This window comes from Larimichthys crocea, chromosome VII, assembly GCF_000972845.2.
Source record: "Larimichthys crocea isolate SSNF chromosome VII, L_crocea_2.0, whole genome shotgun sequence".
Taxonomy (NCBI): domain Eukaryota; kingdom Metazoa; phylum Chordata; class Actinopteri; family Sciaenidae; genus Larimichthys; species Larimichthys crocea.
Genome location: NC_040017.1, coordinates 3,271,852 through 3,299,806, shown reverse-complemented (window position 1 = coordinate 3,299,806; position 27,955 = coordinate 3,271,852). Strand labels below are relative to the sequence as shown.

The 27,955-nt window shown below is 44.1% G+C and overlaps 2 protein-coding genes across 6 annotated transcripts; one reads left to right on the top strand and one right to left on the bottom strand.

Moving 5' to 3' along the window:
- The first annotated feature begins 10 nt into the window (after positions 1-10).
- On the top strand, positions 11-13,578 carry LOC104935222 (phosphatidylinositol 3-kinase regulatory subunit alpha). 2 transcript variants are annotated; one of them, XM_010751029.3, is made up of 17 exons: positions 11-245; positions 1,783-2,237; positions 2,580-2,709; positions 4,032-4,124; positions 4,216-4,287; positions 4,375-4,491; positions 4,573-4,771; positions 4,854-4,936; positions 7,881-7,986; positions 8,069-8,167; positions 8,255-8,435; positions 8,512-8,637; positions 9,192-9,334; positions 9,500-9,676; positions 9,802-9,876; positions 10,063-10,233; positions 10,323-13,578. In XM_010751029.3, the coding sequence occupies exons 2-17, from the start codon at positions 2,046-2,048 to the stop codon at positions 10,510-10,512; spliced, it is 2,154 nt and encodes a 717-aa protein (XP_010749331.1). In that variant the 5' UTR covers positions 11-245; positions 1,783-2,045; the 3' UTR covers positions 10,513-13,578. The 2 variants fall into 2 exon arrangements, with proteins under 2 accessions (XP_010749331.1, XP_019109874.1); XM_019254329.2 differs by lacking the exons at positions 11-245; positions 1,783-2,237; positions 2,580-2,709; ... (3 more) ...; positions 4,573-4,771; positions 4,854-4,936 and adding an exon at positions 6,310-6,725.
- Positions 13,579-13,702: 124 nt separating this feature from the next.
- On the bottom strand, positions 13,703-26,010 carry LOC104935227 (uncharacterized). Of its 4 annotated transcripts, none has more exons than XM_027280006.1 (6): positions 25,177-26,010; positions 24,740-24,822; positions 24,357-24,471; positions 24,170-24,214; positions 23,345-23,435; positions 13,703-21,725 (listed from the first exon to the last, which is right to left on the bottom strand). In XM_027280006.1, the coding sequence occupies exons 2-6, from the start codon at positions 24,819-24,821 to the stop codon at positions 18,576-18,578; spliced, it is 3,483 nt and encodes a 1,160-aa protein (XP_027135807.1). In that variant the 5' UTR covers position 24,822; positions 25,177-26,010; the 3' UTR covers positions 13,703-18,575. The 4 variants fall into 4 exon arrangements, with proteins under 4 accessions (XP_027135807.1, XP_027135808.1, XP_027135809.1 ...); XM_027280007.1 differs by having other exon boundaries at positions 25,676-26,010; XM_027280008.1 differs by lacking the exon at positions 24,740-24,822 and having other exon boundaries at positions 25,676-26,010.
- Between the last annotated feature and the right edge of the window lie 1,945 nt (positions 26,011-27,955).

Sequence of the window (27,955 nt, the reverse complement as noted above, 5' to 3'; positions counted from 1 at the left end):
AACGTCGTGAAGCGTATTTTATTTTGACAGTGTCACCGGAAGCGCGTTTAGCCGCTAACGTGTAGCCTGACAGCTCGGGCCGCGGCTGCTGAGACACGAGCGCGTTAACCGGGGAAATAATCGATAAATTACCGGAATATTTCCACCTTGGAGGACTCCTGGACGCCGTGTCGGGTCTGTGCTGCAGCATGGAGCCGTTTGTTCGCGTCTGCTGGAGGTTTCTGTCCGAGAGGAAGTGAAACACGGTGAGACACAAGCTGAGCTGAGCTAAGCTAAGCTTAGCATTGTTCCGTTTCCTGCTTCGTGTTCGAGTTTAAACTTCTTTATTTTATTACATGTTTGTAGTTTTACAAGTCTGAGTGTAGATTAGTACTAACTCACTGCTAACTCACTGCTAACTCACTGCTAACTCCTGCTGTGTCTGTTTAACATCGGAAAGTAGCTCCGGTCCGTTAGCCTCAGCTTAAAGTGTGTTAAATATATATATGTGTGTTTTTATTAAATATAAATATACATACTGCTGCATGTGTGAAACTTTGTTTGAATCTTCCCGGCCTCGTTAAATCAGTTTAAATGGACGTTACGTTACATTAAATCAGTTTAAATGGACGTTACGTTACATTAAATCAGTTTGAATGGACGTTACGTTACATTAAATCAGTTTAAATGGACGTTACGTTACATTAAATCAGTTTAAATGGACGTTACGTTACATTAAATCAGTTTAAATGGACGTTACGTTACATTAAATCAGTTTAAATGGACGTTACGTTACATTAAATCAGTTTAAATGGACGTTACGTTACATTAAATCAGTTTAAATGGACGTTACGTTACATTAAATCAGTTTAAATGGACGTTACGTTACATTAAATCAGTTTAAATGGACGTTACGTTACATTAAATCAGTTTAAATGGACGTTACGTTACATTAAATCAGTTTAAATGGACGTTACGTTACATTAAATCAGTTTAAATGGACGTTACGTTACATTAAATCAGTTTAAATGGACGTTACGTTACATTAAATCAGTTTAAATGGACGTTACGTTACATTAAATCAGTTTAAATGGACGTTACGTTACATTAAATCAGTTTAAATGGACGTTACGTTACATTAAATCAGTTTAAATGGACGTTACGTTACATTAAATCAGTTTAAATGGACGTTACGTTACATTAAATCAGTTTAAATGGACGTTACGTTACATTAAATCAGTTTAAATGGACGTTACGTTACATTAAATCAGTTTAAATGGACGTTACGTTACATTAAATCAGTTTGAATGGACGTTACGTTACCTTAAATCAGTTTAAATGGACGTTGCGTTACCTTACATCAGTTTAAATGGACGTTACGTTACCTTAAATCAGTTTAAATGGACGTTACGTTACATTAAATCAGTTTGAATGGACGTTACGTTACCTTACATCAGTTTAAATGGACGTTAGGTTACATTAAATCAGTTTGAATGGACGTTAGGTTACATTAAATCTGACAGGAGACATTTATCCTTCTATTGTTTGTCTACGAGTCCTGAAACCGTCGGTTAACTGTGTTTAGTGTATCGTTAATTTGTATGAATTATTTTCTGATTTCAAAGGAAATCCAATCATTTTATCTGCGTTTATAGGCATTAAATAATCATTTAAATACTGATGTCATGTCAGAAAATGGTTAAAATAATTTTCCTGATGATGGAAGCTGCAGTTCCATCATCAGTAATCGCAGATACGTCAATAGACGGTCAGTAACCTTTGCCCTCCTCTCTCGTCTCGCAGGTCGTGGCCTCCCCAGATGTGGCGTCCACCTCTGCTGAGACTCCTGTTCATGAACGGCGAGGACGCTTCGATCGAGCGGCTGTGGCTCGGCCTGGAGGGATGACAGGACGTTAGTAGACATGGAGACAGGGGAGACACACAGACAGCTGGAGACGCCATATTTACGACATTAGATCCACTCAGGACAAGAGAAACTCTATTTTTATATTTTGTACTCAGAGCTGCTTTTCTTATTGATCGTGAAGCCATAGTCAGACGTCACCATGAGCTCGGAGGGCTTTCAGTACCGAGCGCTGTACGACTACAAGAAGGAGAGAGAGGAGGACATCGACCTGCATGTTGGAGACATGCTACTGGTCAGTAAAGGAGCGCTGCTCGCGCTCGGCTGCAGCAACGGAGCCGAAGAACGTCCGTCAGAGATCGGCTGGCTGCCGGGCTTCAACGAGACCACACAGGTGAGACGCCACACCAACCGCTTACACCTGTACCAAGCGGTCACTACTTAGCAAAGAACTACGTCCAGGTTTTAGACAGTCTGCGGGGACGTCACAGAGACTACGTCCAGGTTTTAGACAGTCTGTGACAGTCACAGAGACTACGTCCAGGTTTTAGACAGTCTGCGGGGACGTCACGGAGACTACGTCCAGGTTTTAGACAGTCTGCGGGGACGTCACGGAGACTACGTCCAGGTTTTAGACAGTCTGCGGGGACGTCACGGAGACTACGTCTCTTGCAGTGTCAGTATCAGTCTCGTACATACGATGTATATATCTAACTCGTCCCTCTCTGGCCGACAGGAGAAAGGTGACTTCCCGGGGACGTATGTGGAGTTTATTGGCAGAAAGAGGATGTCCCCGCCCACACCGAAGCCCCGCCCACCCAGACCGCCATCTGCAGCGTCCGTGAGAACGGACTCCGAGTCGGAGGGTGAGTACAAAAACATCCACCAGGTGCAGAGAGAGGTGGACTCTTTGACTCTCAGACCTTTCCCTGAAACCTTCTGATTAGTTTGAGTTTCAGACATGCCTTGCGTTTCTCGCGGCGTGCCACAGGGCTGCACCACAGGCCCACTTTATATATTTATTACTTTTATTCCACTGGAAAACTCCACACATCTCATCAGCGCTGATCTGCGGCTGTATTTCCCCTTCGGCTGCAACTAACGTCGATCTATCAGTTATTTCTGAAACGTGTCGGTCTCAAACAAAGAGGTTCAGTTTAAATATTCACATCTCTGAAATCAGATCTTTTATTCTAAAACGATTAACTGATGAACGATTCATTGGTTGTTAGAGGTTTGGTGTACTCGCTGTGTAGAGTCGGTGTTTAGTCTGTCTGAGCGCAGACGTTTGTCTGAAGCTCAACACGACGAATGAAATCATGTCTGAGCTGTGACGTGACCTTCAGGCTGACCTCAGGTCAGAGTCTCAGTCTCCCTTAACGTTTCTCTAACGTTACTTCAACGTTTTTATTCTGTTCAGGATAAAAAAACTAAAAAAAACTGTGAGTCTGACTCACGCTCCAGCTTCATGCACAGGAGACACACACACACACACACACACACTTTCAGTTAAATCGGTGGCATTTCTTAAAGTTAAACCACAAGATGCATTATAGAAAACCACACACACACACACACACACACACACAGCTGGTGTGTAGTCAGGGTTGTGGTTGCTGACCGAACAGATTTCAGCTCAGTTCTGCTGCAACCAGCATTACCAGAGAACACAGGAAGAGTGTGTGTGTGTGTGTGTGTGTGTGTGTGTGTGTGTGTGTGTGTGTGTGTGTGTGTGTGTGTGTTACCTGTTTGTTTCACACGTCGGCTGCTTCCTGCCCCCCCCCCCTTCACATTAAAAGTTTGAGTCGTCTCGATCGTTTGGTCGTTATTCAGTGTGAAACAAGGAAACAAAAACTACAAATGGAGTTCACTCACTGCGTTTCACTCTGATCCCTGTGCAAACATGAACATAAAAAAATATAAATATAGTAAAAGATGTAAAAATATATACAAGCTAAAAGACATCGAGAATAGAAAAGACAGTGGAAACACAAATAAATAAATAAATAAATAAATAAATAAATAAATAAATAGAAGTCAGAGACAAACAAATGTTGTAAATTTTCTGTATCGAGGATCAAAGAATCTTTATTGTGCAGCAGGACAGAAAACATGAATAACACAGATGGTAAAGAAACAATAAAACAAACAACGTGTGTGTGTGTGTGTGTGTGTGTGTGTGTGTCAGGCTTCGTGTTGCAGGACCTCCCGGAGCAGTTTGGACCTCCGGACACGGCCCCTCCCCTCCTCAGCAGACTGATGGAGGCCGTAGAGACCAAAGGTGTGTGTGGCCGACGCGTACACGCAACGTTCATCTTCAGCTGCATTCGGAGGTCCCTTCACTTAAAGTGTGTGTGTGTGTGTGTGTGCAGGTCTGGACAGTCCCGGTGTGTATCGCAGTCTGGGCGGAGGAGGTCTGGACACCCGGCAGCTCGCTGACTCTGGTGAGACTTCTTCTTCTACTGTCGGAGGAAGTAACCAGAACTCTACTTCCTGTTTGATGACTGACACTGAGGCGTGTTTGTTTTCAGACCTGGAGCAGCTGGAGGTGTCGTCCCTGTGTGACGGGGTGGTCCGGTTCCTGCAGGATCTGCCCGGCCCCGTCCTCCCCTCCTCTCTGCAGGCCGACATGATTCACGCAGTCCAAGGTGAGGTGATGAAAACAAGCGCTCCTCTCCTCCGACACGCTGCAGAGCTCAATGACTTAACGCTTCTGTCCTGGTCTGCAGAGGTCCGGGACCTGGAGGACTGCGCCCAGGTGCTGCGGGGCGTGGCCAGCTCGCCGTCCTGCCCGGCCCAGTATGGCCTGACCCTGCTCAGCGTGGTCCGACACCTGGCCCGACTCTGTCTGCACGGTGCCAGAAACCAGCTGAGTCCACGAAACCTGGCGGAGAGTTTCAGCCCGCTGCTGTTCAGACAGACGAGCGGGTCAGTCGCCGGATTCCAGCCTGAAACCTTAAAACCAAAGTGTAGAGATGTTGAATCTGACTGTGTGTCTGCTTCTGCTCAGGCCCGAGTCCAGTCTGGATCCTCTGGTTCAGGTCCTGGAGGTTCTGATAACCAGCGAGCTCAACATGAACCAGGCTGCACCAGGTATGCTGACTTCATCTGTGCTTTTATTTTGGCAGGTTTCCACCTAGTTTCCTCTGTGAACCTGAAAATGTCTCGTTGACTGGATCAGCTGTTGATCCGAGGTTCCTCTGACGAGCCGTGACCGGGCGACTCGTGGTCGCCGATCATAGTTTCACTTCCTGTGCCAGCTGTGAGTCAGTGTCACCAGCCGGACGCCAAACCTCATCAGAACATCTGCTCAGATTTCAGCGGCTGTCAGTGATGCGAGGGTCGCCCACAGTCACGAGTCGGACCCGCGCATCACTGGCGGCTGTGTGTCCGATTGGCTCTTAGCAGTTACGTCATCATGAATAAACAAGACACCCTGCACTGAATCCTTCAAAGTTCAGTAAATCTCCTCATGTATCCTGGTCTACGATGCCGGCACAGCCAGGTCTCACCTTCACCTGCCGCCCGGCTGACAGAGCCCCGACCCTGATGCCTCTCCGTGCAGATGGTGGCAGACGTCTGAGGGCGTTCCTCAAACACATCTGGGACCCGGGTTCAGAGTCAGGAGGGTCTGGAGGTGATGGAGGCGGGCTGAGTTTTGGGCGTCGCAGCAGAACAGACCAACAAAATGAAGTTTTCTGTGTTCGTCCGGGTCTTGAAACCTTCCTGGAATTTGTCCAAACTGTCCTGGAAATCTAAGAAGCACACAGAGTTCTCTCCTCCCTGATGTTGATGGTAGATGTACTTTGTGTTTCCAGCTAATGTTAGTGTCACACTGAGTGCAGCTTCATAGATTCAACCAGAGGATGGAGTAATCATCAGAGACGAGCCACTCGTTCACTCGTTCATTCATTCATTCATTCACTCGTTCATTCATTCATTCATTCACTCGTTCATTCATTCATTCGTTCATTCATTCATTCACTCGTTCATTCATTCATTCATTCGTTCATTCATTCATTCATTCATTCGTTCATTCATTCATTCACTCGTTCATTCGTTCATTCATTCACTCGTTCATTCATTCATTCACTCGTTCATTCATTCATTCACTCGTTCGTTCATTCATTCACTCGTTCGTTCATTCATTCATTCATTCGTTCATTCATTCATTCACTCGTTCATTCATTCGTTCATTCATTCATTCACTCGTTCATTCATTCGTTCACTCGTTCGTTCATCTGTTTCCTGAGTCAGTGCATCGATCAGCAGCTCAAACGATGACATCATCCATCCACACAGGGAAGGATGCAGCACAGGAGGAGGGGAGGAGAAGGGGGTGTTGCCTCGGTGATATCACTGTCATTGCAGGATTGGCTGTGGGCAGCGGTGATGTCACACATCTCCAAGCTGCCCTCCTGAGGTTTGAACTGGTTCTCAGAGAGAGAGAGAGGAGGAGGAGGAGGAGGAGGAGGCAGACGGAGAGAAAGTTGCGTCGTTTTAAAATCGGCTGCAGGTTTCAGATGAAGAGACGTGTTTTCAGTTTGTCAGTGGAGGTGAAAATGTAAAAGATGAACGTGCAGGAGGAGAGAGGGAGCAGGAGGAGCAGGAGCAGAGGATCTCCTGCAGATTTCAGTCTTTAAATCGAGCTCAGGAAAGAGCCCTGGACCCGTCTCCTTCCATATGACGTCAGGTTTTTTTTAGAGGCACGATCATGAGATCCAGAAAAGACCGATCCGTGTTCAGTTGGAGGTTCCGCTCGTGCGGGAGGTGGGTGAAGGTTTAGAGGCCGACATGGAGCGAGAGGAGGAAGGAAGGGCCGAGGCCGAGCCGCTGAGAGGACGAGACAAGATCCTGTGCTACATTAACATGCAGAGTCCAGGTATGAGCCCCGGCTGCACCTGAGGGGGCCGACACCGACACAGCTGATGACGTTTAATTATAAACCGAACATGGTTTGCATGTGCACTCCTGAAATCCTTTGTTTCAGCGCCGGCCGTCACCGTGAAACCGACGCGTCCGTTTATCCGTTTTAGATTCTTTCAGCTTTTTGTTTCGCAGAATCCAAATTCAGCATTGAAACGATTTCCTGCATGTTTGATTTGGAAGAAACTATTATGAATTATTTAATAATGGAAATCTATGATATTTAACTGTAGATTAGTTTAAACAAAGTGTATCACATCCAAACATAAGCAGACATTTATATTCAAGTGGACCTGCAGGAAATCTGCTTGTGTTAGTCAAGATTATGATAAAATATATTTTCACCATCTGTATTTAAGTTCCCTGTTAAAGGGCCGACCTTCAATTTTGAAAGTTTATTCCCATGGAAAGTTTCTAATTTTGATAATTCCTGGAATTTTGCAACACTAGTTTTGATCACCTGAGTGATAACAGGTGTCAGGATGTAGATCTTCATCACTTGTGTGCAGCTTTTGGTAACTATGTCCAGCTGTACTCGAGTATTTACTCTGATTACAGCCAATCATCAACCAGGTCCCCAGCAGCAGCTGATCTCACTGCCTAGTCCAGCAGCAGTCAGCCCAGCTCGGCGTCTGTCTTTCAGCCTTTTATTTCACCAAGCTCTCACCAACCACTAAAAGTCAGTCCCACATTTACTCTTGTCCGGCGGCTTCTTGCTCGCTCACTCTCTCCTTTTCTCTTCTTAGCTTCCTCCGTCAGCGTCCTCTTCACTCTCTCCTCCTCTGCCATCATGCACATAGAAGCTGCTGAGCCTTTGCTATCGGACAGTGAGCGATACGAACTAACGTATCAACATCCATTCTTGACCTCGGAGCCGCTCTTCCATCGCCTCCTCCTGTTGTTAAAGAATCAGTTTATTGCTGATTCAGGACCAGCTGCTGTTAATTCACCGTTAAAAGACCAAACTGGGATCTCTGTTAATATTCGATTCATTGTGCAGCAGATGTCGTTATTATCGATATTTAACAGTGTAGCGGCGCCCTCTAGTGGACAAACTCCACGTACCTGCTGACATAACTTATCGTTAACGTCTCTCGTGTCTTTGTTGCAGCGTTGCCTCCTAAACCGGTCAAATCTTCCGCGCCTGCAGCTCCCAGCAGTTTCAACAACAGTATTTCTCTTCAGGACGCCGAGTGGTACTGGGGAGACATTTCAAGGTAACACACAGTCTTTATGATCCTGAACATCTCTTCGTAAACGCACACAGAAGTGTCAGTTTGTTATTTGACGTGTTTGTAGAGAGGAGGTGAACGAGAAGCTGAGAGACACAGCTGACGGTACGTTTCTGGTTCGAGACGCCTCCACGAAGATGCACGGAGATTACACTCTGACTCTGAGGTGAGACGATATTTCAAACCGCGTAGAGATGATCTGCAGCCTGACTTTAGGTTTGTTTTAACGGACCAACGTCTCGTCCCTCTTCAGGAAAGGAGGCAACAACAAACTGATCAAGATCTTCCATCGGGAGGGGAAGTACGGCTTCTCCGACCCGCTGACCTTCAGCTCGGTGGTGGAGCTGATCAACCATTACCGCCACGAATCCCTCGCCCAGTACAACCCAAAACTGGACGTCAAGCTGCTCTACCCAGTCTCCAAACACCAGCAGGTCTGTAGACCGTCTGTAGACCGTCTGACGGTCTGTGTGTGAGACTCGTCTGACAGGACGTTGTCTTTGTGTTCAGGACCAGGTGGTGAAGGAGGACAGTATCGAGGCCGTGGGGAAGAAGCTCCACGAGTACCACCTGCAGTACCAGGAGAAGAACCGCGAGTACGACCGGCTGTACGAGGAGTACACCAGGACCTCACAGGTACGCCACAGTCCACCAGGTGCACTACAGTGTACAACACTGTTGTAGTACCAGACCAACACCACAAGGTGGAGCCTCCATCACTCACTGAACGACATCCGCTCATCATTTCTCTGCTTTTTCAAATCCCTGTGCTGTTGCTCACCTCCTCTCTCCTTCCCTCCTCTCCTTCCCTCCTCTCCTTCCCTCCTCTCCTTCCCTCCTTTCCTTCCCTCCTCTCTCCTTCCCTCCTCTCTCCTTCCCTCCTCTCCTTCCCTCCTCTTTCCGTCCCTCCTCTTTCCTTCCCTCCTCTCCTTCCCTCCTCTCCTTCCCTCCTCTTTCCGTCCCTCCTCTCTCCTTCCCTCCTCTCTCCTTCCCTCCTCTCTTTCACTCCTCTCCTTCCCTCCTCTCCTTCCCTCCTTTCCTTCCCTCCTCTTTCCTTCCCTCCTCTCCTTCCCTCCTCTTTCCTTCCCTCCTCTTTCCTTCCCTCCTCTTTTCTCCCCTCCTCTCTCCTTCCCTCCTCTTTCCTTCCCTCCTCTCCTTCCCTCCTCTTTCCTTCCCTCTTCGCCCCTCAGGAGATCCAGATGAAGAGGACGGCCATCGAGGCGTTCAATGAGACCATAAAGATCTTCGAGGAGCAGTGTCAGACTCAGGAGCGCTTCAGCAAAGAGTACATCGAGAAGTTTCGCAGGGAGGGCAACGACAAGGAGATCCAGAGGTAAGGCTGTTTCCACGGCAACGGTGATGGAGATAAAAAAAATAAAAGACCCAGTTGCCATGGCGCCAGAGGCTGCACGAAGAAAAATCTCTCTGACCTCCACTGCTATGTTAGGCTAAAGCTGTCCTCCTCCTCCTCCTCCTCCTCCTCCTCCTCTTCTCTCAGGATCATGGAGAACTACGACAAGTTGAAGTCTCGGATCAGCGAGATCGTGGACAGTAAGCGCCACCTGGAGGTCGACCTGAAGAAACAGGCCGCCGACTACAGAGAGATCGACAAGAAGATGAACAGCATCAAACCGGATCTGATCCAGCTCCGCAAGACCAGGGACCAGTACCTCATGTAAGACACGCAGGAGCGCACACGGGTCAGGTGAACGCTGTACACGCATCGACACGTGAAACTAACCGCTGTGTGTGTGTGTGTGTGTGTGTGTGTGTGTGTGTGTGTGTGTGTGTGTGTGTCAGGTGGTTGACCCAGAAAGGAGTCCGTCAGAGGAAACTGAACGAGTGGCTCGGCCTGAAGAACGAAACCACAGAGGAGTGAGTAACATCCTTTGTAAAGGTCTTTCTGGAGCTTTTGTGTGTGTCTCATGGTCTTCCTCAGTGGGCGAGTCTTTCTCAGGCTGATGAAGACCATGAGACGGGTTTATCTGTTGGGGGCGCCTCACCCTGTAAACCCAGAACCAGCTTTTAGTCCCTTAGCTGACGTGTGCTCCCCTCCCTCAGTGAGTACAGCATGGTGGAGGACGAGGAGGACCTTCCTCACCACGACGAGCGTCTCTGGCGTCTCGGAAACATCAACCGCATCAAGGCCGAGTCTCTGCTCCGCGGGAAGAGAGACGGGACCTTCCTGGTCCGCGACAGCAGCAAGCCGGGCTGCTACGCCTGCTCCGTGGTGTAAGACTCGCCTGTTCCGTGATCTCATTTTTGTTTGTTGGTTTAAAGGCTCGATTTGAATCTAATCTGTGTCCATGTGTGTTCCTCAGCGTCGATGGGGAGGTGAAACACTGTGTCATCAACAAGACGAGCACTGGTTTCGGTTTCGCCGAGCCCTACAACCTGTACGGCTCTCTGAAGGAGCTGGTGCTTCACTACCAGCACACCTCGCTGGTCCAACACAACGACTCACTCAACGTCACGCTGGCCTTCCCCGTCTACAGCCAGCAGAGACGGTGACCCGCCTGGTCCCTCCTGATCCATACCGTCATCGTAGACCAGCAGCAGACCTCGTGTTCTTCCACACTCGACCCGACTCACCAGAACCACAAAGAACCACACAAAGCTCTGTGCGATGACTTCCACGAAGAGTCAAAGACTTGGACGGTCCCGGTGCTGCAGAAGGAATGGTCTGATTCAGAAGTCATCACGCCGAGCTTCAGGACACACAAACAGGAAGTAGAACCTACCTGGGACCTGAACAGAACCTCTGAACCAGCAGTGTCCAGTCTAACAGTGAATACAGCAGCCTACCGAGGTGGTTTTCTCACCGGGTTTGGCTCCTGGCATCCCGGGCTGAGTCAGTTCACCTCGATTCACCCTCCAGAGAAATCTGAAAAACCTGAAGGCCGACGAAGAGGACGACCGAAGCCCGTTCATGACGAGTAACGCTCCACATGACCGCGATGCTTCGGGTTCGCTCAGAAACGTGTCCCATGTGATCACCACTCCGTGTTGACAAGGCGGCCGGCCTAACTTCCACTTCCTGTCTGTGGACCTGTCAAACGATGTCTTCTTTTGTCTCGTGGAGGTCCGAGCCGGACGGGTGGAGCAGAACTGAGGTCGTCTTCTGGTTTAAAATGACGTTTAATCATGAACTGCTGATCCAGCACGCTTTCAGCAGAACCGAACCACAACGATGGACTGACGATGACGATGATGATGACGATGATGATGACGATGATGATGATGATGATGTCAAAGGCAAAATGGCGGACAATCTAAGAAAGACTTTTCTTGCGAACACTGTGAGCGTCTCTGAACGAGGTTCAAAATGAGGGCGAATCGACTGACCCCCATTTTCATATCAGGAGAACTAAACCTGCATCATCCAAAGACCTGAATCCCCTCCTGTCCAGAACCTCCACCCTTTACCCCATCAGTGTTTTCGAAGACCCCGTCTCTTCAGGGTTGTTTCTCGGATGACTCTCGTGGGATTGTTTTTGTTTTCAGCACAAAAGTCCGTGAAGATTTCCTCGTGTTGGATCAAAACTGTGACAAACATTCAGGAACGCTGAGAACTGGATCTTTCCGGATCTGCTCAAACGATTTTCAGCCGACAAAATTAAAAACGCAACTTTTTTTGTTTTGTTTGTTTGTTTTGTTTTGGTGCATCAAGACTTCCTTGAAGAAAACAACCAGGTACAGGAAGTGAAGGATTACAAGTGTTGTCACGGTAACCACCTGGTGACTTTCTCCACACTCGTGTTTCTCGTTTGCTGATTTACATCGTCTCGTTCAAACCAAAAAAAGACAGATCGAGGAGACGTCGTCAAGAGTTCATCGATTAGGAAACACTGAAGCTGACCCGGACGTTTTCTTTTGTTTCATCAGTAAACTGTAATTAATAATTGATCTGTGTGTGTGTGTGTGTGTGTGTGTGTGTGTGTTTATCTGTCATTCATTACCTTCCTCAGTTTGTGAATCTCATGCAGACTTTTTTTATATATTTGAGATTTGTGCACTGATGTTCACGTTGAAGGCGTCCATCCTCTTCCTCTTACCCGGGCTCGGGTTGCGGTGGCAGCAGCTCGTTCCAGACGTCATTCCAGCTCCACCTGGAGGATCCTAAGCATTCCCAGACTAGATGGGCGATGTAGTCCCTCCAGCAGGTTCTGGGGTCTGTCCCAGGACGTGTCCAGGAGGCATCCTAATCAGAGGCCGCACCTCCTCAGCTGGCTCCTTTTTGATGCTCCTTCAGTGTCCGGATGCCCGAGCTCCTCCCCCTCTCTAAGTCTGAGAGGAAGGTAATTTCAGCCACTTGTATCCACGATCTCGTTGTTTTAGTCACTGCCCAAAGCTCATGACCAGCGCAATTTGGTAGATGGACTGGAAGATCGTGAACCACAACAGTCCACCACCGACCCGCCGGTCCATGCAGATAGATACAGATACATGTATTACAGCTACAAATACATACAGTAGCCTGTATGGTTGGTGGTTTTCTGACCTGGTTTGACAGGTTTGGGTTGGTGGCTAATGTTAGCTGTGAGCTGAATTGGAGGAAAAAACTTTTTGTTGTCATTTTAAACACAGTTTATACAGCAATGAAATTTTGTCTGTCTCCCTTTACACAAAAATAACAATAGGAAAGAAAGAAAATACACAACAATAGAAAAATGAGAGTGAAATGAAAATATAAAAATGTTAAATACAAATATTAAAAATAGCTTAAAGTCTTTAAATCACCTTGGTAGTGTAAACACGCTCGATTCACCCGTCAAAGAAATCTACCAAACCTGAAGGACAGCCGACTAATTTTAAAACAAACAGATTAAATTTTACATTAGTGCTAAAATCTCAAATATTAAAAGACTGACTCGCTTGCAGGGAACAAACTGTGGTCAAGATGCTGCAGGTTTAAAATCATTCCATGGTTATTTTAAGAAAATAATAAAAAATAAAAAACAGGATTCTTGGGATGTTCAAGTCTTTTTTTTTTTATCTTTTCTTTCTGACTTTCTGTTCTGAAAGCAAAAAGTTCCTTCTGAGTAAAAACATCTCGCCGTTCAGTGTTCCCATGAAATCAGTCGGTAGTCTTGAGGGCAGTATTTTTGAGGTTTTGCTTTCATGATGCAACATCTGTGGCTCAAATATTAATTTAAAATTTTTAATTACTGCAACATTTTCTGATGGTGTTTATCCAGTTGGAGGACCAACCGTGACTTTGTTTTTGTTTCTCCGTCTAGTTTTTGTTTTAAATTTTGAGCCAGTTTGTCCGTCACTGTTTTTAGGTCGTGGATTTCTAGTAACTGATTTCAGACGAAGCCACCAAATCTGCACAAAAATCATGTTGTTTTCGTGTCTGAACCCGCTCCCTCTGCTGATTCAACTGATTCAACATGTCGAACGTTCCAGGTATTTTCATTATAAATCATCTTGATATCATAAAACACATGAACAGTATTTTCTGTATCAGAAATCGTTTGTCGACTTTTTTTTTTTTTTTTCACTCCTTTTACTCTTTGCTTCACTCATGCTGTTAATGTCAGAATCGAGGACAATAAAGCACCTGGATCTTCAAAACGGTGATTTCTCTTATTTGCTCTCAAATTTTGCTCATTCATTAAATATCTAATTTTAATACTGTTCATTGGTATCTGACTTAACTGAGGCGCTGGAGCTAGAGAAAACCGATGAAACTCGATAATGACTGTGCAAAAATCTTTATTGCAGTCAGATTTTCCTCAAGCCAAGAACAAGTAGCAAGTAAACCAGGCAGAAACAGAATAATTCCATCAGTTAAGATTTTGGACACATTCTCATTCAATGGTCGTTATTTTCTACATTGTGGATCAACATCAAAGACATCAAAACTAAGAAGTAACATGTAGCAATTATGTAGCAAGTACAAAAGTATAAAAGAAAAATATACTTCATATTTTAGATTCTTCAAAGTAGTCACCTGCTTTGATAAAGCTTTGCAGGCTCTTCATTCTCTCAGCTTCATAAGGTCGTTACCTGGAGTGGTTTAATTAGCATGTGTGCCTTGTAAAAGGTTAATTATTGGAATTTTTTTCTTCCTACTGAGTTTGAGACCATCAGTTGTGTTCTTCAGAGATGGGTCAGTACACAGTTCTATACAGTGGATAGCCCTATTAGACTACTGTTGTAATCCACATTATGACAAGAAGAACTCAGCTATTCAAAGAGAATCAACACTCCATCATTACTTTAAGACATAAGGTCGGTTGGTCCAGAAAATATCAACAGCTTTGAATGTGTCATCATGTGCAGTCACAAAAACCATCAAACACTCTGAAGACCAAGAGTTAGCTCTGCTGCAGAGAAGGTCATCCCCGTTACCAGCCTCACAAATCAACAAAGTTCAAGTAGCAGACACATGATTGAACATCAGACCAGGGGAAATCTGGACTTTTGGTTTGATGACTCCAGGCCTATCTACATGTGTGGTTCCCACCCTGAAGCATGTGATGGTGTGGAGGTTCTTTGCTGGTGACACTGTTGGTGATTCATTCAAAATTCAAGGCTCGCTTAACCAACACGGCGACATGGAGACATGCCGTCCATCTGGTTTGAGCTCAGTGGGACCATCGTTTGATTTCCAACTGGGCAATGACCCCAAACACACCTCCAGACTCTACAGGATATGTGTCCATGTGAAAGAGTGATTGAGTGCTACATCACATGACCTGACCTAAACCCAATTAAGATTTGGGCTGAGTTGTTGGCTCAGCATATATGGGAATTCATTCAAGACTGTTGGAAAAGCATTCAGGTGATGACCTCATGAAGCTGACTGAGAGAACATGAAGGGTTACAAAGTTTTAAATCCTTTCTTCCATCAACAAAAAGCTTGTTATGCTCAGCCTCATCACATCCTACCAAACAACAGTGGGTATACGTTCAGCCCCATACCTCTACAATGACAGTAATGATAATTTATATACACCAAAGCAAAGACCATTAAGATTCAGGATGTATGATATTAAAGGGATTTTCCTTCAGCATCTGGTTGATGAAATTTCAAAGTAATATAAACAACAAATGATTGTAAATCACAAATGATTAATTCAGATGCAGAACCACGAAACTACATTGCATCAGCCATCATGGAAACTGCTTCTGCATTTGTTTCCATTTGTTCCACTGTCTCATGCTGGGCCCTTAAAACCAATTTTTTGCAAGTGTGTAACATGAAAGCACAGTGGAAAACGACAAGACTGATGCAGATAATCCAACTTAAGGCTAAAGACCAAACTGCTTTCTCCTGTCTCAATTCACACTCTTGTAGCAGCTTGTCCACTGACACCTCCAACTCTCCATAAACCAACTTCAAATGACCACATTCATTATCATCACTGATCCAGCTCTCCAGTGTGATTTTAACAGTAGTTTGATTCAGTCCAAAGAAGGTCAAGAGAACTCTGTCAGATAAAAGTTGGCAGTCAAATATTGGCGGTAACCATGAGCTCAAGTACAAGACGTCCGTGGCGTTGTCCTTTGCACAGTTGTTAATGGTGACTGAACTGTCGTGGAAAGCCAACACGTAAATGTCGTTCCCTTCACCCCCGACCAGGTAATCACCACCAGTAGACACCAAGATGTCATTGCCGTCCGAGCCTTTGAGAAGAGAACTTTCGTAACCAGCCACCAAGATGTCAGAATAGATGGTGCCAATGACCGTCTCCACGTCCTTCAACACGTCGCCTTCAGCATCAGCATAGCGGCCTTGTCCAGTAATCAGGTTAACGTAAACCCCTTTACCTGTGTCATGATCACCCCGGTACAGAACAGTGTCTCTGCCAGGACCTCCGTCCACTAGATCAGCCCCTGGTCCAGGAATGAAGACATCCTGACCAGAGTTTCCCATCATAGTGTCATTTCCATCCTCGCCATAAAGTGTGTCATCTCCCAAGTCGCCAATGAGGATGTCATCTCCTTTCCCTCCCATCAGTGTGTCATCTCCTTCACCTCCTTCCAAGGCGTCATCCTTCCACCCACCAATTAGAGCATTGTCTTGATCATTACCTAGGATGTCATTGGACACGGAGGGACAGCCTTGCACTGTATGGACCTTTGACAGATTTCTCTGAGAGTTGAGGTCCAAATGGCAGTCAACCTGCGATTGTTTCAGAGTCACTTTGAAAGCTTCAATGTCAAACAAAGGGACGTCTCCAGTCGAGTTTAGTGATTTCAATTTAAAATTCACTCCGTCAGAGCTCTGAAATTCAAGGTGCTGGTGTCGGTAACCGATGTTGTAGTCGAGCAGACTAATTACTAACAGATCCTCTTTTGTCGCGACCGTCACATTCAGATCTCGTGCTGATGAGTCCAGTGCAATTCGACTGCCACTGAGGAAATCCATGTCAACCAACACAGTATCAATATTCAGATCTTCTGCATAGTTATCAATCATTAACTTGTTTCCGTATCCATGTTTGATTACGTAAGTGTCTTTTCCTTCTCCTCCAAACATCACTGCACCCCCAGTGTGAGGATCAAGCAAGTTTTCATTGCTGTTCCCAACTATGATGTCGAAACCTGAGGAGCCGTACACTTCCTTCACTGAACCAACATCGGTCTCATTCATCATTTTGCCTTGAAGGCCACAGAAGAGTCTGTCTGTTGAACTTTTGCTTCTGTATGTGAAACACTCAACAAGCTCAGAGAAAGAGAACACGCCTTCTACATTACCTGAACGTGTTTGGAATGAAAAGAGTGATTCAGGTTTCTGGTTTCTATAATCAACAGTTAAGGGCAACATTAAAGATGTGTCACAGTTGCTGTGGTTGGAAATGAATCCAGCTGTTATTCCATCGCTGGTCCTGATGTGCAGGTGCTGATAATTCTTTGAATCAAACCAGTTCTGTAAAATAACTTCTTTTCTACCGTTTACCCAAATTATGATGCTCCGTCTGTCACAAGTACTTGTTATGAACTGATACTGTTCTTTCAGGAAGAGAATGTCCAAGGCGAGATCTGGTGATTCATTGTTGATGGTTTTTACTCCTTGACCTGGTGTGATTACGTACCAGTCCTCTCCTCCTCTACCCTGGATGAAGTCATTTCCTCTTCCTGGAACAATAACGTTGGGCTCTTTGTTCGCTCTGATCACATCTTTGAAATCTGACCCACGGACCTCTGTCACACTGTGAAGAGCCTCGTCCTCCTGAAGGTCCACCACCAGACGAGATGGAGACTTGCTGTAGTCAATACTGAGACTTTTTATACACTTGGTGAACGGGTCACCGTGCAGGCAGTCAGCCTTGTTATCTGAGATTGTGAACGTGATCAAATCCTTTGTGACAACATGCAAGTGTCTTTCTTCTGGAGATGTGAACCACCTCATTAAAGTCACACGGATCGCTGTGTTGTCAGTGTTGTCATGGAAAGCATTCAGAACAACATCATCACCTTCTACACTGACTTTAAAAGTGTGAAGATTTGCCTCTATTATTGCCAGGTCTGTTTTCAAGTCTCTGGAGTGATTTTCAATCAACACTGAAGACTGCTGTCTGTCTTTAACTATGTACATGTCTTCTCCTTCAGCACCAATCAAATGATCTCGACCTCCGCCTCCATCTATCACATTCTTCTCTTCATTCCCAATGAGCGTGTCATCATACCGAGACCCAAAGATGGTGGTAACATTACGTAAAAGTGGCTCTGATGAATCGACTCGTGCACCATGTTCCTCAAACATCTTGTTAATTCCTCTGGCCACCAGCCGAACAGAAGAAATCACAGTGGACGAAATCTCAAATAAAACACCATCTCCTGAAATCATGTTCATGTGACGATACAGTTCCCCTAAAAACCATCCTTCTATGGTCACTGTATGACTGCCCTCATACCTTAACACAACATCATCTCCAGATTTAGACACGGAAATGTGGCTGTAATCAACACTGAAATGAAGAGTGTCTTGTGCTTTGGAAGGATCGTAGTTGTTAATGGTTGTTTTCCCTCCATTTTTAGGAATGATGTACGTGTCTTTACCACCAGAGCCTTGAACATAACTTATCCGTGGACCGAGGAAGAATGTGTCATCACCTGGTTCACCGTAAAGACTGTAGTAGTAACTTAACATGACTTCAGTCACCTGTTGGTCCTCTGCTTTCTGTATTGCAAAGAAACGATTAGCATCTTTATTTCCTGTGTATATCCCATATCTTGAATTTGATACAGCTTTATAACCTGAAACTAATTTCACAGAGCCCGCTGGTATGAACAAGAGTACTTTCTTCTGTAGTGTCTTGTGCTCTAATTGATGTGACTCCCCGAGGCCAAGAATAATATCTTTACTTCCCTGTGCATCCATCTTCCAACACCTCTTTGTAAAACTCTCATCACTAGATACAAAGTAGTCCATGCAGAGCTCAGACTGACCCTGGTCAGCGAGGCGGAAGTGAATACCACCACCATTCCAAGAAGAGTCACCACTGCTAAAGTCAATAGCACTCGTTCCATCCTGTTCCTTTACAGTTTTGTAATATTCATGATAGTCTGATATCTGTGCAACCAATCTGTGTCCCTCCTCAATCTCATCATAACGCCAATCATAAAATATACTTGCCACATGAATTCCAAAATGCAGACCCCCCCCCCCCTAAGCCAACAGTAACAGCCACCAGTTTATCCAGAACTCCAGCGTCCTTTGGGAGGCTCTTTAGTTCATTCTCTACGCCCATATAAAAATCATCAAAGACCATCCTGACTGTTGACAGAGCCAAGTTTACAGGCATTATAAATGGTGCCAGTTCAGGCTCCAAATATTCAACAACATCCAAACCAAATATACCACCATCAAAGACTGCATCAATGTATCCCAGTGTGTCACCTCTGTCCAAATCTTGTAGGAAATTTAATACCCCAAATCCAATTCCCACCACTGGTATAACTGTCATAGTGCCCCTCATTACAGGGCTTTCCATAATTTTTGCTGCAGCTCTGGCGATTCTTGCTTCTGAGGACAGAGTTTGTCTTGCAATAACAGATACTGTCATAGCTGTTACTCCATGAGCCGTCTGTAAAGCTCCCATCACACCATCTTGGACATCACCCTGTTCAAAGGCACGAACAGCTCCTTTCATCCCCAGCATGAGGCCCAGAGTCCCCACAGCAGTCCCAATGTGCTCTACATACTTGTTAACTTGATGGGAGGGGACTGGACCATGACTCTCCAGGTCATGAACTGCTGTCTCAATGCCCTTCAACAACTTTTCATTGTAGTGTTGACTCTCTGGAGACAGCTCAACCCTAAACTCCTCAGGTTCAGCACCCTCAGACACAAGGTTACATATGAACTGTCCATTCTCCATCCTGGCACTGCCCTCCTGGAGGTGCATCCCTGCCAGATTCTCACCATATTTTGCCTTCATCTGATTGTGGATTTGTTCAGAAGACAATGCTTGTGCCCTGGAGAAATATGATTCATGTTTGAAGGAATTCTCCAACTCTATGGAAGACTTTAGATCTTGGTGTGTTACGTGGCCGTCATTGTAGCCTCCTAATGTGCCAGATGCTGAAGGTTCACCTATTTGTGTTTTGAAAGTGTTGTAATCATTGATGATGCTTTGTGGATCACCTATAGTTGAATGGTATTCTTCTAACAAGGTCAATGGAGACTGAATACCTTGTGATTTTTTCATTCTCTTCCATGATCGGTACAGTTCCAGTTCTTTATTTAAGACTTCTTTAAGTTTTGCCATTGATTTTCCTTTTTTGTCTGGTTTAGTTGATGCTGTGCCAAGAAATCCACGCATGTTTGGGTCAGTCCAACTACCTCCAGTTGCCATTGAATGGCCTTCATAAAGAAAGCCCAGTCCTTTTTCCATGTAATTGTTGTCTCCACTTTGAACCATATCCAGGGCCATAAGAGTCAGAGGAAACGTCCGGAAGTTTCTAACAGATTCAGATATTACTGACGCAGTGAAATATGTTGTGTACCAGGCAGATAAGTGATAAGGTAGAGGCTCATCAATCAGAATGCCTCGTGCATATTCAGCGTATTGTTCAGAAGTAATATGCTTTCTTATCTTTGAGTATCTTTCTTGGCCTCTCTGCTCAACAATACTTTTTTTAACGTCTTCAATTTTCGTCTGCTTTCCTATTTGATTGTTGTCAAGCCTTTTTCCAACTGGAAACACATACAGACTTTTAGGATCAATAACATGTATCCAGTCACTGACCATCAGGTATGTGGGCACCTTTTCTCCAGTTTTTGCATAGTGTCGGATGACGTTTCTGACATCTGATCCTGTTCTAATCTCAAAACATTGTGAAAGAACATTCTTTAGTTCCTGCTCGCTGGTTATCCAATTTATCTTAATGTTGTTGTCAGTTTGAATTCTTTCCCCTATTACATAACTCTCTTTGATATCCTTCAAGTTGTTAGTGTTCATTTTTTTTATAGTGGTCCGCTCACTGTGAAAGATTCCCCAGGACAGAGCTTCAAGCTCATCACAAGCAGCACGTATTCTGTTAGCCTTATTTTGGTCCATGGACTTAAAAATATTCTGGTCAATAAACCTCTGTGGCTCCTCTGGCCAGCTGTCTTTGTAGGTCCGGACTTCCTCGGTCTTCGTCTTGGGCATTAGCAAGTTTCTTTCATTGGTAAAAATGGCTTCTCCTTTACTGCCAGGCTCATTTCTAATAATTACATCTCCATTCCTATCAAGGGCTGCCACCACTTTCTTACTATCATCTTTATGTCGCCATTTCAGTCCATCTGTAGAGATCTCTTGGGTGATTTTCTCTCCTGTGTGCCTGACCTGGACCACAGCATCCCTGAGGTGCAGCTCTGTCTTAATGCCGGCGTCATGGAGCTCCCTCAGCAGCGTTTCAACAAACACTTTATCTGATCCGGCCTCACAGGCCACCACACTCGTTGTTTTGATTTTATCAGAAACCCTGGGGGTTTGTTGAATGACTTTGGCGACTTCTTGTGCGGTGTATCCTGCCAGTCTCGTCTCTCCGGAGTTGTCTCTCACGCCATGGCCTACCAACACCAGTCTGCTGTCCTCTGTCAGAGGCACAGAGTCACCGTGAATCAGTTTTGGTCTTTGGTTTTTATCAAGAACGTAGACAGAGCTAACAGTTGGATGCTTCTCATAAAGAAAAGTAGCAGCTTTTTGGACAACAGGATCATTCTCCATAATGAGGATCTGCTGGTGGTCGTACTGCGTGGTATGATCAACCGGTCTTTGTGGAATTTGGTATTGATAAACTGAGTCAGGTCGATTCATGATCTGGTAAACCTGGTGATTCTCCTGCTTTGTCTCTAAGACTGCATTGATACCACGGACCACAAAAACACGGATGAAGTTATGTTGGAAGTGTGTGGTTGTGTTTCCATCGATGGAGAACACTGGTACATCTTCCAGAGATGGTTTCAACATCATCTCTGCGAGTGCTGAACCAGAAAGGCCTGACACAGTTTCTCCATCTTCTGAAACACTTCCAAATATTTTCACTACAGTGTAGCTGTCTGCTTCTGGAACACATGAGACATTGTCCAGGCATTCTTTGCTGACTATTACTGAGTAATAAGGATCCATGCTGTACTCCTGTCGGACTCTGTCATCTGTTGACTTTTCTTTGTCAGTCATGACTAGAAGTTTTTGGCTGTAGCTGTGAGAGATCTCTGAAGCATGTAGCAGCCAGTCTTGTATCTTCTGTTTAATAACGTCCAAGAAGTCCTGAAAATCCTGGAAAATAGTTGAAAATTAAAATCAAATATTAAAACAGCATAAAATCAGGTCAAGATTAAAAATGTACATCATCCTAGATAAGTTTGAGCATAAATTTTGATTTCAAGGTATAGTATCATATTGATATCTTAAATGCCTTACATCATACAGTTATGAGCAACATTTGTTAAACTGGTTCTACAACTTATATTTTTGGTGTTTGTGTGTCTGTGCAAGATGTGGTATCTCATTCCAGTGTATTCTGATATACAGTGGTCCCTCGTTTATCGCGGGGGATACGTTCTAAAAATAACCCGCAATAAACGAAATCCGCGAAGTAAGTTTTACAATTATTATACATGTTTTAAGGCCGTAAAATTCCTAACCACACACTTTTATACACCTTTTTACACGCATTTTGTACAGTACTCCCTTAGTTAATCAGGACGCAGAACACGTGCGGTTCTCCCTTAGCCAATTTAGGACGCAGAACACAATGCGCGTTCATACTGTACAGTACGCTGTAAAAAAAAAAAGCATGCATAATTACACACACAAAAATCCGCGAAACAGCGAGTCCGCGAAAAGTGAACCGCGTTATAGCGAGGGACGACTGTATATCAATTATTTTCATGACTGCTCGGACCATTTCTATTCACCTTGTATATTCTTACTTGACTGAACATTATTAGAAATCAATCCCTACTTTTACTGTTATGCCAATGACACCCAATTATATTTATTGATCAAGTGTGATGATCACTTATCTAAACTTCAAGCATGCCTTAAGCACTTAAAAAGTTTGATGACCTGCAATTTTCTGATGTTAAACTGAAGATCTTGTTATTGGATCCAGACACTTCAGAACCTTACCGAAACTTACCGTAAAGAATCTTGGAGTTATCTTTGGTCAGAATATGTCCTTCAAGGACCTTGACAAGGCAGTCCTTGAAATTGGACATCCTATAACGTCCAATTTCAATGACTGCCTTTTTTGGCTTAAGTAACATCGCTAAAATCAGACGCATTGTCTCTCAGGCGGATGCAGAAAAACTAGTCCACGCATTTGCTACTTCAAGGCTGGACTATTGTAACTCTTTGTTATCAGGCTGCTCCAATAAGTCTCTTAGGACTTTGCAGTTAATTCAGAATGCTGCTGCACGTGTTCTGAGAGATCACATCTCTCCCAGTTTGGCTTTTCTATATTGGCTACCTGTAAAATCCAGAATACAATTTAAAATCTTTCACTACAAAGCTTGTTATGTTAAAGAGCCATCATATCTTAAAGAGCTCATAGTACCTTATTACCCCACTGGAACACTCTTGTGGTTCCTTGTGGTTCCCACAGCCTCTCCGAAAGCACAACAGGAGCCAAAACTTTCTGCTGTGGAACCACCTCTTAGTGTTGATTCTGGAGGCAGACCCACTCAGCACATGTGATGTTCCTTTTTGATAGAACTTATAGTTAGGTCTGGCTCAGGTGAGTCCTGAACCATTCCTTAGTTATGCCGCTATAGGACAAGACTACTGGGGGATTCCTATGTTGCATCAAGCTTTTCTCTTCTTCTTTCTCTGTCTCTCTGTAACTCTGCCTATTCATCCATCCATCTTCCAAATTTATTCTAAAATCCACCAACCTCTTCCATTTGGATGACACAAGCTCCAAAACTCTCCTCACATTCCTTCATATTATCCTGCAAACTCATTGGGCTTTGGTCAACGTCCACCCTAAAAGGAAATTAATGTGTTTATATTATTGAGGAGTAGATGGTAATTACAGAAATTCAGTACAACTTGATCAAAGACATGAAATGTTATATTGACTTGAGTAAAAACAAACATTTTCTGGACCATTCCAGTCTTACAGAAGGCTTCTATTTGTATGAAAATGTCAATCCACATTGACTCTTTAGAATCATGAGTTTATTCCAAATAAAAAAAAAAGTCTCTTAGACACTTTCTTAATTTAATTGTCTTCATTTTCGTTATGTCCATCCTGTACCAGAGCATATAGCCAAACTAGTCATACCCATACCATGGCCAATACCTTTACTTCCTGATTTGACTATCGCTCAATATGAGATCATTTTTTCAGTTTATATTTTGAAAAAGAAAAAACTCTTCTCAAATCTGATGTCCTTAAAGTCTGTGTAAAGTAAGAATAAATATATGTTCTGAATAATATAAAAATATGTGTTTGTCAGTCAGAAGAGGAAACTGTTATTAACCACCCAGCCAAATTTGAATGATTAAAAATATCAACAAGTTTATGAAATTAAGTGTTAAAATCAGGTAAAAATTAGTCCTCAGCTTTAGGACTGAAAAACAGTTTGAACCTCAAACTCCACGTGTCAGTAATATATCATACAACGTCTTTTCACATTTAATGTGTTTTGGACTTTAAAAGTTTTATTTTGTTGGACTAACTGTTCAAAACCCAAAGAAAGTCAGCAAATTGGTACCTGGTACTGTATCGCTTAGCTCTGACCCCATGGATGGCAGTGTCCCTAAGATGAAATACAGCCTGTGTTACTTTTTCAATTCACATTTCTTGATTAAAAACACAATCAAACAACCAGATTTGGAACTAAGTGCAGGTAAGTCAAAGGTTGTGAGACTTAGACTTCATCTAAACATTTATCAACATACCTTTGGTTCAGATGGTCTTTGAGCCTTTTGTGAAACATTTGTTCAGAAAGTCCTCTGAGACGGTGCAGAGCAGCGATATCAGGCCTGAGCTCCTCCCACTCATCATCTCTGACCTCTGTAAACAATTCAAAGAAAAAAGTTGAACTCCTGCTGACCCACACTGACCTGTGATCAGGTGACCCACACTGACCTGTGATCAGGTGACCCACACTGACCTGTGATCAGCTGAACGGTGTCTCTGTCATTCGTACGTCTGTTCTCACACTATGTAACTTTGGGCTCCGGGTCGGGAGAAGTACGTAACGCTTTACGGTGCTAAGTCACACAGCAGCAACTATTTCTAACTTTGACTGATTAACAGTATTTCAGATTTGATGTCTTACCAAAGTGTTCAGTGAGGATGAGGAGGCTGAAGAGGATCAGAAACCTCAGTGTTCTCCAGCCCTTCATGCAAGCAGCCATCATGCTGAAAAATAGACGGTTAGATAGATGAGTAAGTTTTCAGGAGGCCGGTACATTTAGATAACACAAGTTTACTACAAAGCAAAGCAAAAGTAGTAAAATAGAACACTTGTCAGCATACAGTAGAATGCAACAAAAACAAACCATCTGGACAAATAAAACCAAAAGTAAAAAAAAAAGAAGAAAAATAAGGAACGGCTTGCGGACGGACGGGAGCTGGCTCCCATCGTTCACTTAAAAGAGTCGGCTCTTTGACTGACACATCATTAATTTGCCACGTTTACATCAGACACTAGAGGGTTACAGCGCTGCACTAGTGAATGAACGAAATGACTCAAAAAAGATTTGTTAAATTTACCGTCTGAGAGTAAGCGATCCGAGTCAGTTAAAAGACAGTTAAAAGAAAAACAAATGAAGTACGTAGCATATTTCCACATGTAGAAGCCTATTTAGAAGAACATGAACCAGGAAAATGACCAAATCTGAGCAAGTCAACAAAGTGTGGAGGGAGAAACGCTTCTGAAACGCTCCCTGTGGGTTTGAAGTCGAGACAGAGACGTGACCGGTGGAGTTTCAGGGTAAGGCTACTTCAGCTCATTTCCTTCAGGAAAAAACAGCCTCTGTCTGTTTCCTGATGATTCGAGGTTGTACATCGATTTTATGGAAACTTGAGGAGGAAACTTGCTGACTGTATTATTGTTGTCAAGACGCTCTGTCTTAATTTCAGTGTAGTTTAAGTTTCCTTAATCTCCCACAACACAGCACAGTCGTTTTATGAATTTATACAGTGAATATCTGACAGATCGTTCCTTAAAGTTTCACAACAGTGAAAACAAAAACATGCTTCACAGACTTACCTGAGTTCAGTTCAGTCTAGTCCAGATCCAGATTGTCTGCTGATGGAAAAACCTCCAGAGTCGATCAGTTGGTCCTTAAAGGTTTTGTTGTTTTTAATAGAGTCCACAGGAAATGTTGAGAGCGAGGCGGTCCCACACTGATTCTTTACACTTCTAGTGAAGTAATCTTCACTTACATGTTTTCATCAGTGCCACAGTGAAATGTATGAGATGCTATCTCAGCTGTAACAAGCCTTACAGGACTGAAAGTCACGGTCGGTTTCATACATGAGACACCTCTTGCTACATCCGAGGACAGAAAAGGTGAAAGTTACAAAGTAAAACCAAACTGTAAGGCACACAGTGTTCTACTTAAAACACTTCATTAGATTAAACTTGGGTATATATGTCTATAGGAAAGAACACTCAAGCATGTAATACACATTTTCCATGACACAAAAAAACACACAAAAGAGATAAACGATCAATTTTCTGAGGGTTGGCAAACAAACGGTAAACATTGTGAAAAGTAAGTGAAGGAGAAAAACAAAATGTTCACAGACTGTGAATCCTGCAGGAGCATTTTGTCCCAGTTTTTAAAACTGTCATGACTAATAAAGCTGGCTATGTTTAGGTTGTCTTGTGTCAATGTCATTTCCTGTTTTATTTTGAAAGGTAACTCTCCTCTCGTTTCAGGTCACTTGCCCTTCCTCATGTGTCACCGCCCTGATGGTTTCCACCTGTTCCCCATCACCCAGTGTATATCTTGTCTGCGTCTCCCTTTGTCCGTTGCCACTTCGTCTTGTCCTTTGTGTCAGAGAACCAGCTCCTTTCCATAACCTCGTCTAAGTCCTTGTCTCGTGCTCGTGTGTTATCAGGTTTTGTATTTTGCTTTGATACTTTGCCTAGCCTTTGGATTTCATAGTTTTTTCTCTTGTAAGAGTGTTTTTTATATATATATATCTTTCCCCTGATTTTGTTAATAGGTTTCCCTCTCTTGAGTGTTTTTTTCTTAGTATTTAGTGTTTTCCTCCCAGTGAGTGATTATTCTGTTGTACTTTGATAATTAAAGATTTGTTTATTTTGTACTTTGTCTCCCGAGTCGTGCGTTTGGGTTCATTGTTCCAGCCGCGACAAAAACTAGAAATTCAGCCTAGAAACAGAAGAGAGAGAGTTCTTATCTGAACTATTTTGTTTGGATTTATCATCATGTCAGAGAGTGCAAGTTCACTTTTAAGCTCAGCTTTTTTTTAATCACTGCTGCAATGTCAGAATTGTCAGAGAGATGAGGAATGACATGCGGGAAAGCGCCACACAGGTCGGGATTCGAACCTGAGCCCCCACAGCGAGCTTTCTCATGTGGGGCGGCCGCTCTGCCGACTGAGCGCCACCCCACAATGTCAGTCTTTAGTGAAAGCAGGATATCTGTCTTCAGGGTTTCTGCATCCATCTCTGGGCTGTTTGGCAGGGGTGGGGTTTTCAGTAAAGGGAGATGTGTCTGCATCTTCAACCAATACCGTGCCTGACTATGCATCACCCTGAAAGAGACAGAGAGAGGGGCAGTCTAATCCTATGGCAGCATAACTAAGGGATGACCTGAGCCAGCACTAACTATAGGCTCTATCAAAAAGGAAAGTCTTCAGTCTACTCTTAAAGGTGTTGACCGTGTCTGCCTCCTGAACCCAGAATGGTAGTTTGTTCCACAGAAGAGGAGCCTGATAGCTGAAAGCTCTGGCTCCCAATCTACTTTTGGAAACTATAGGAACCACAAGGAACCACAAGGAACCACAAGGAACCCAGCGTCCTGAGAGCGCAGTGTTCTAGAGGGGTAGTAAGGTACTATGAGCTCTTTTAGATATGATGGTGCCTGACCATGAAGAGCTTTGTAAGTAAGGAGAAGAATTTAAATTCTATTCTAGATTTAACAGGGAGCCAATGCAAGGAAGCCAGAATGGGAGAGATGTGATCTCTGATCTTGGTTCCTGTCAGAACACGTGCAGCAGCATTCTGAATTAACTGCAAAGTCCTCAGAGACTTATTGGAGCAGCCTGATAACAACCAGTTAACATCTCTGCACTGGTTACCTGTACATTTTACAACATATTTTAAATCTTGAATGATCACTTTTACAGCATGCTTGGGGTCAGCTCCTGATCTCTCAGTTACTAACTCCTTACAACCTGAATGCAGCCTGATATCCTCGAGTGGAGGTCTATTACTAAGTCCTAAATTGAGGCCAAAAACCAGAGGTGACTGAGACTTTGGAGTCTGGACCCCTCGACTCTGGAACAACCTGCTGGA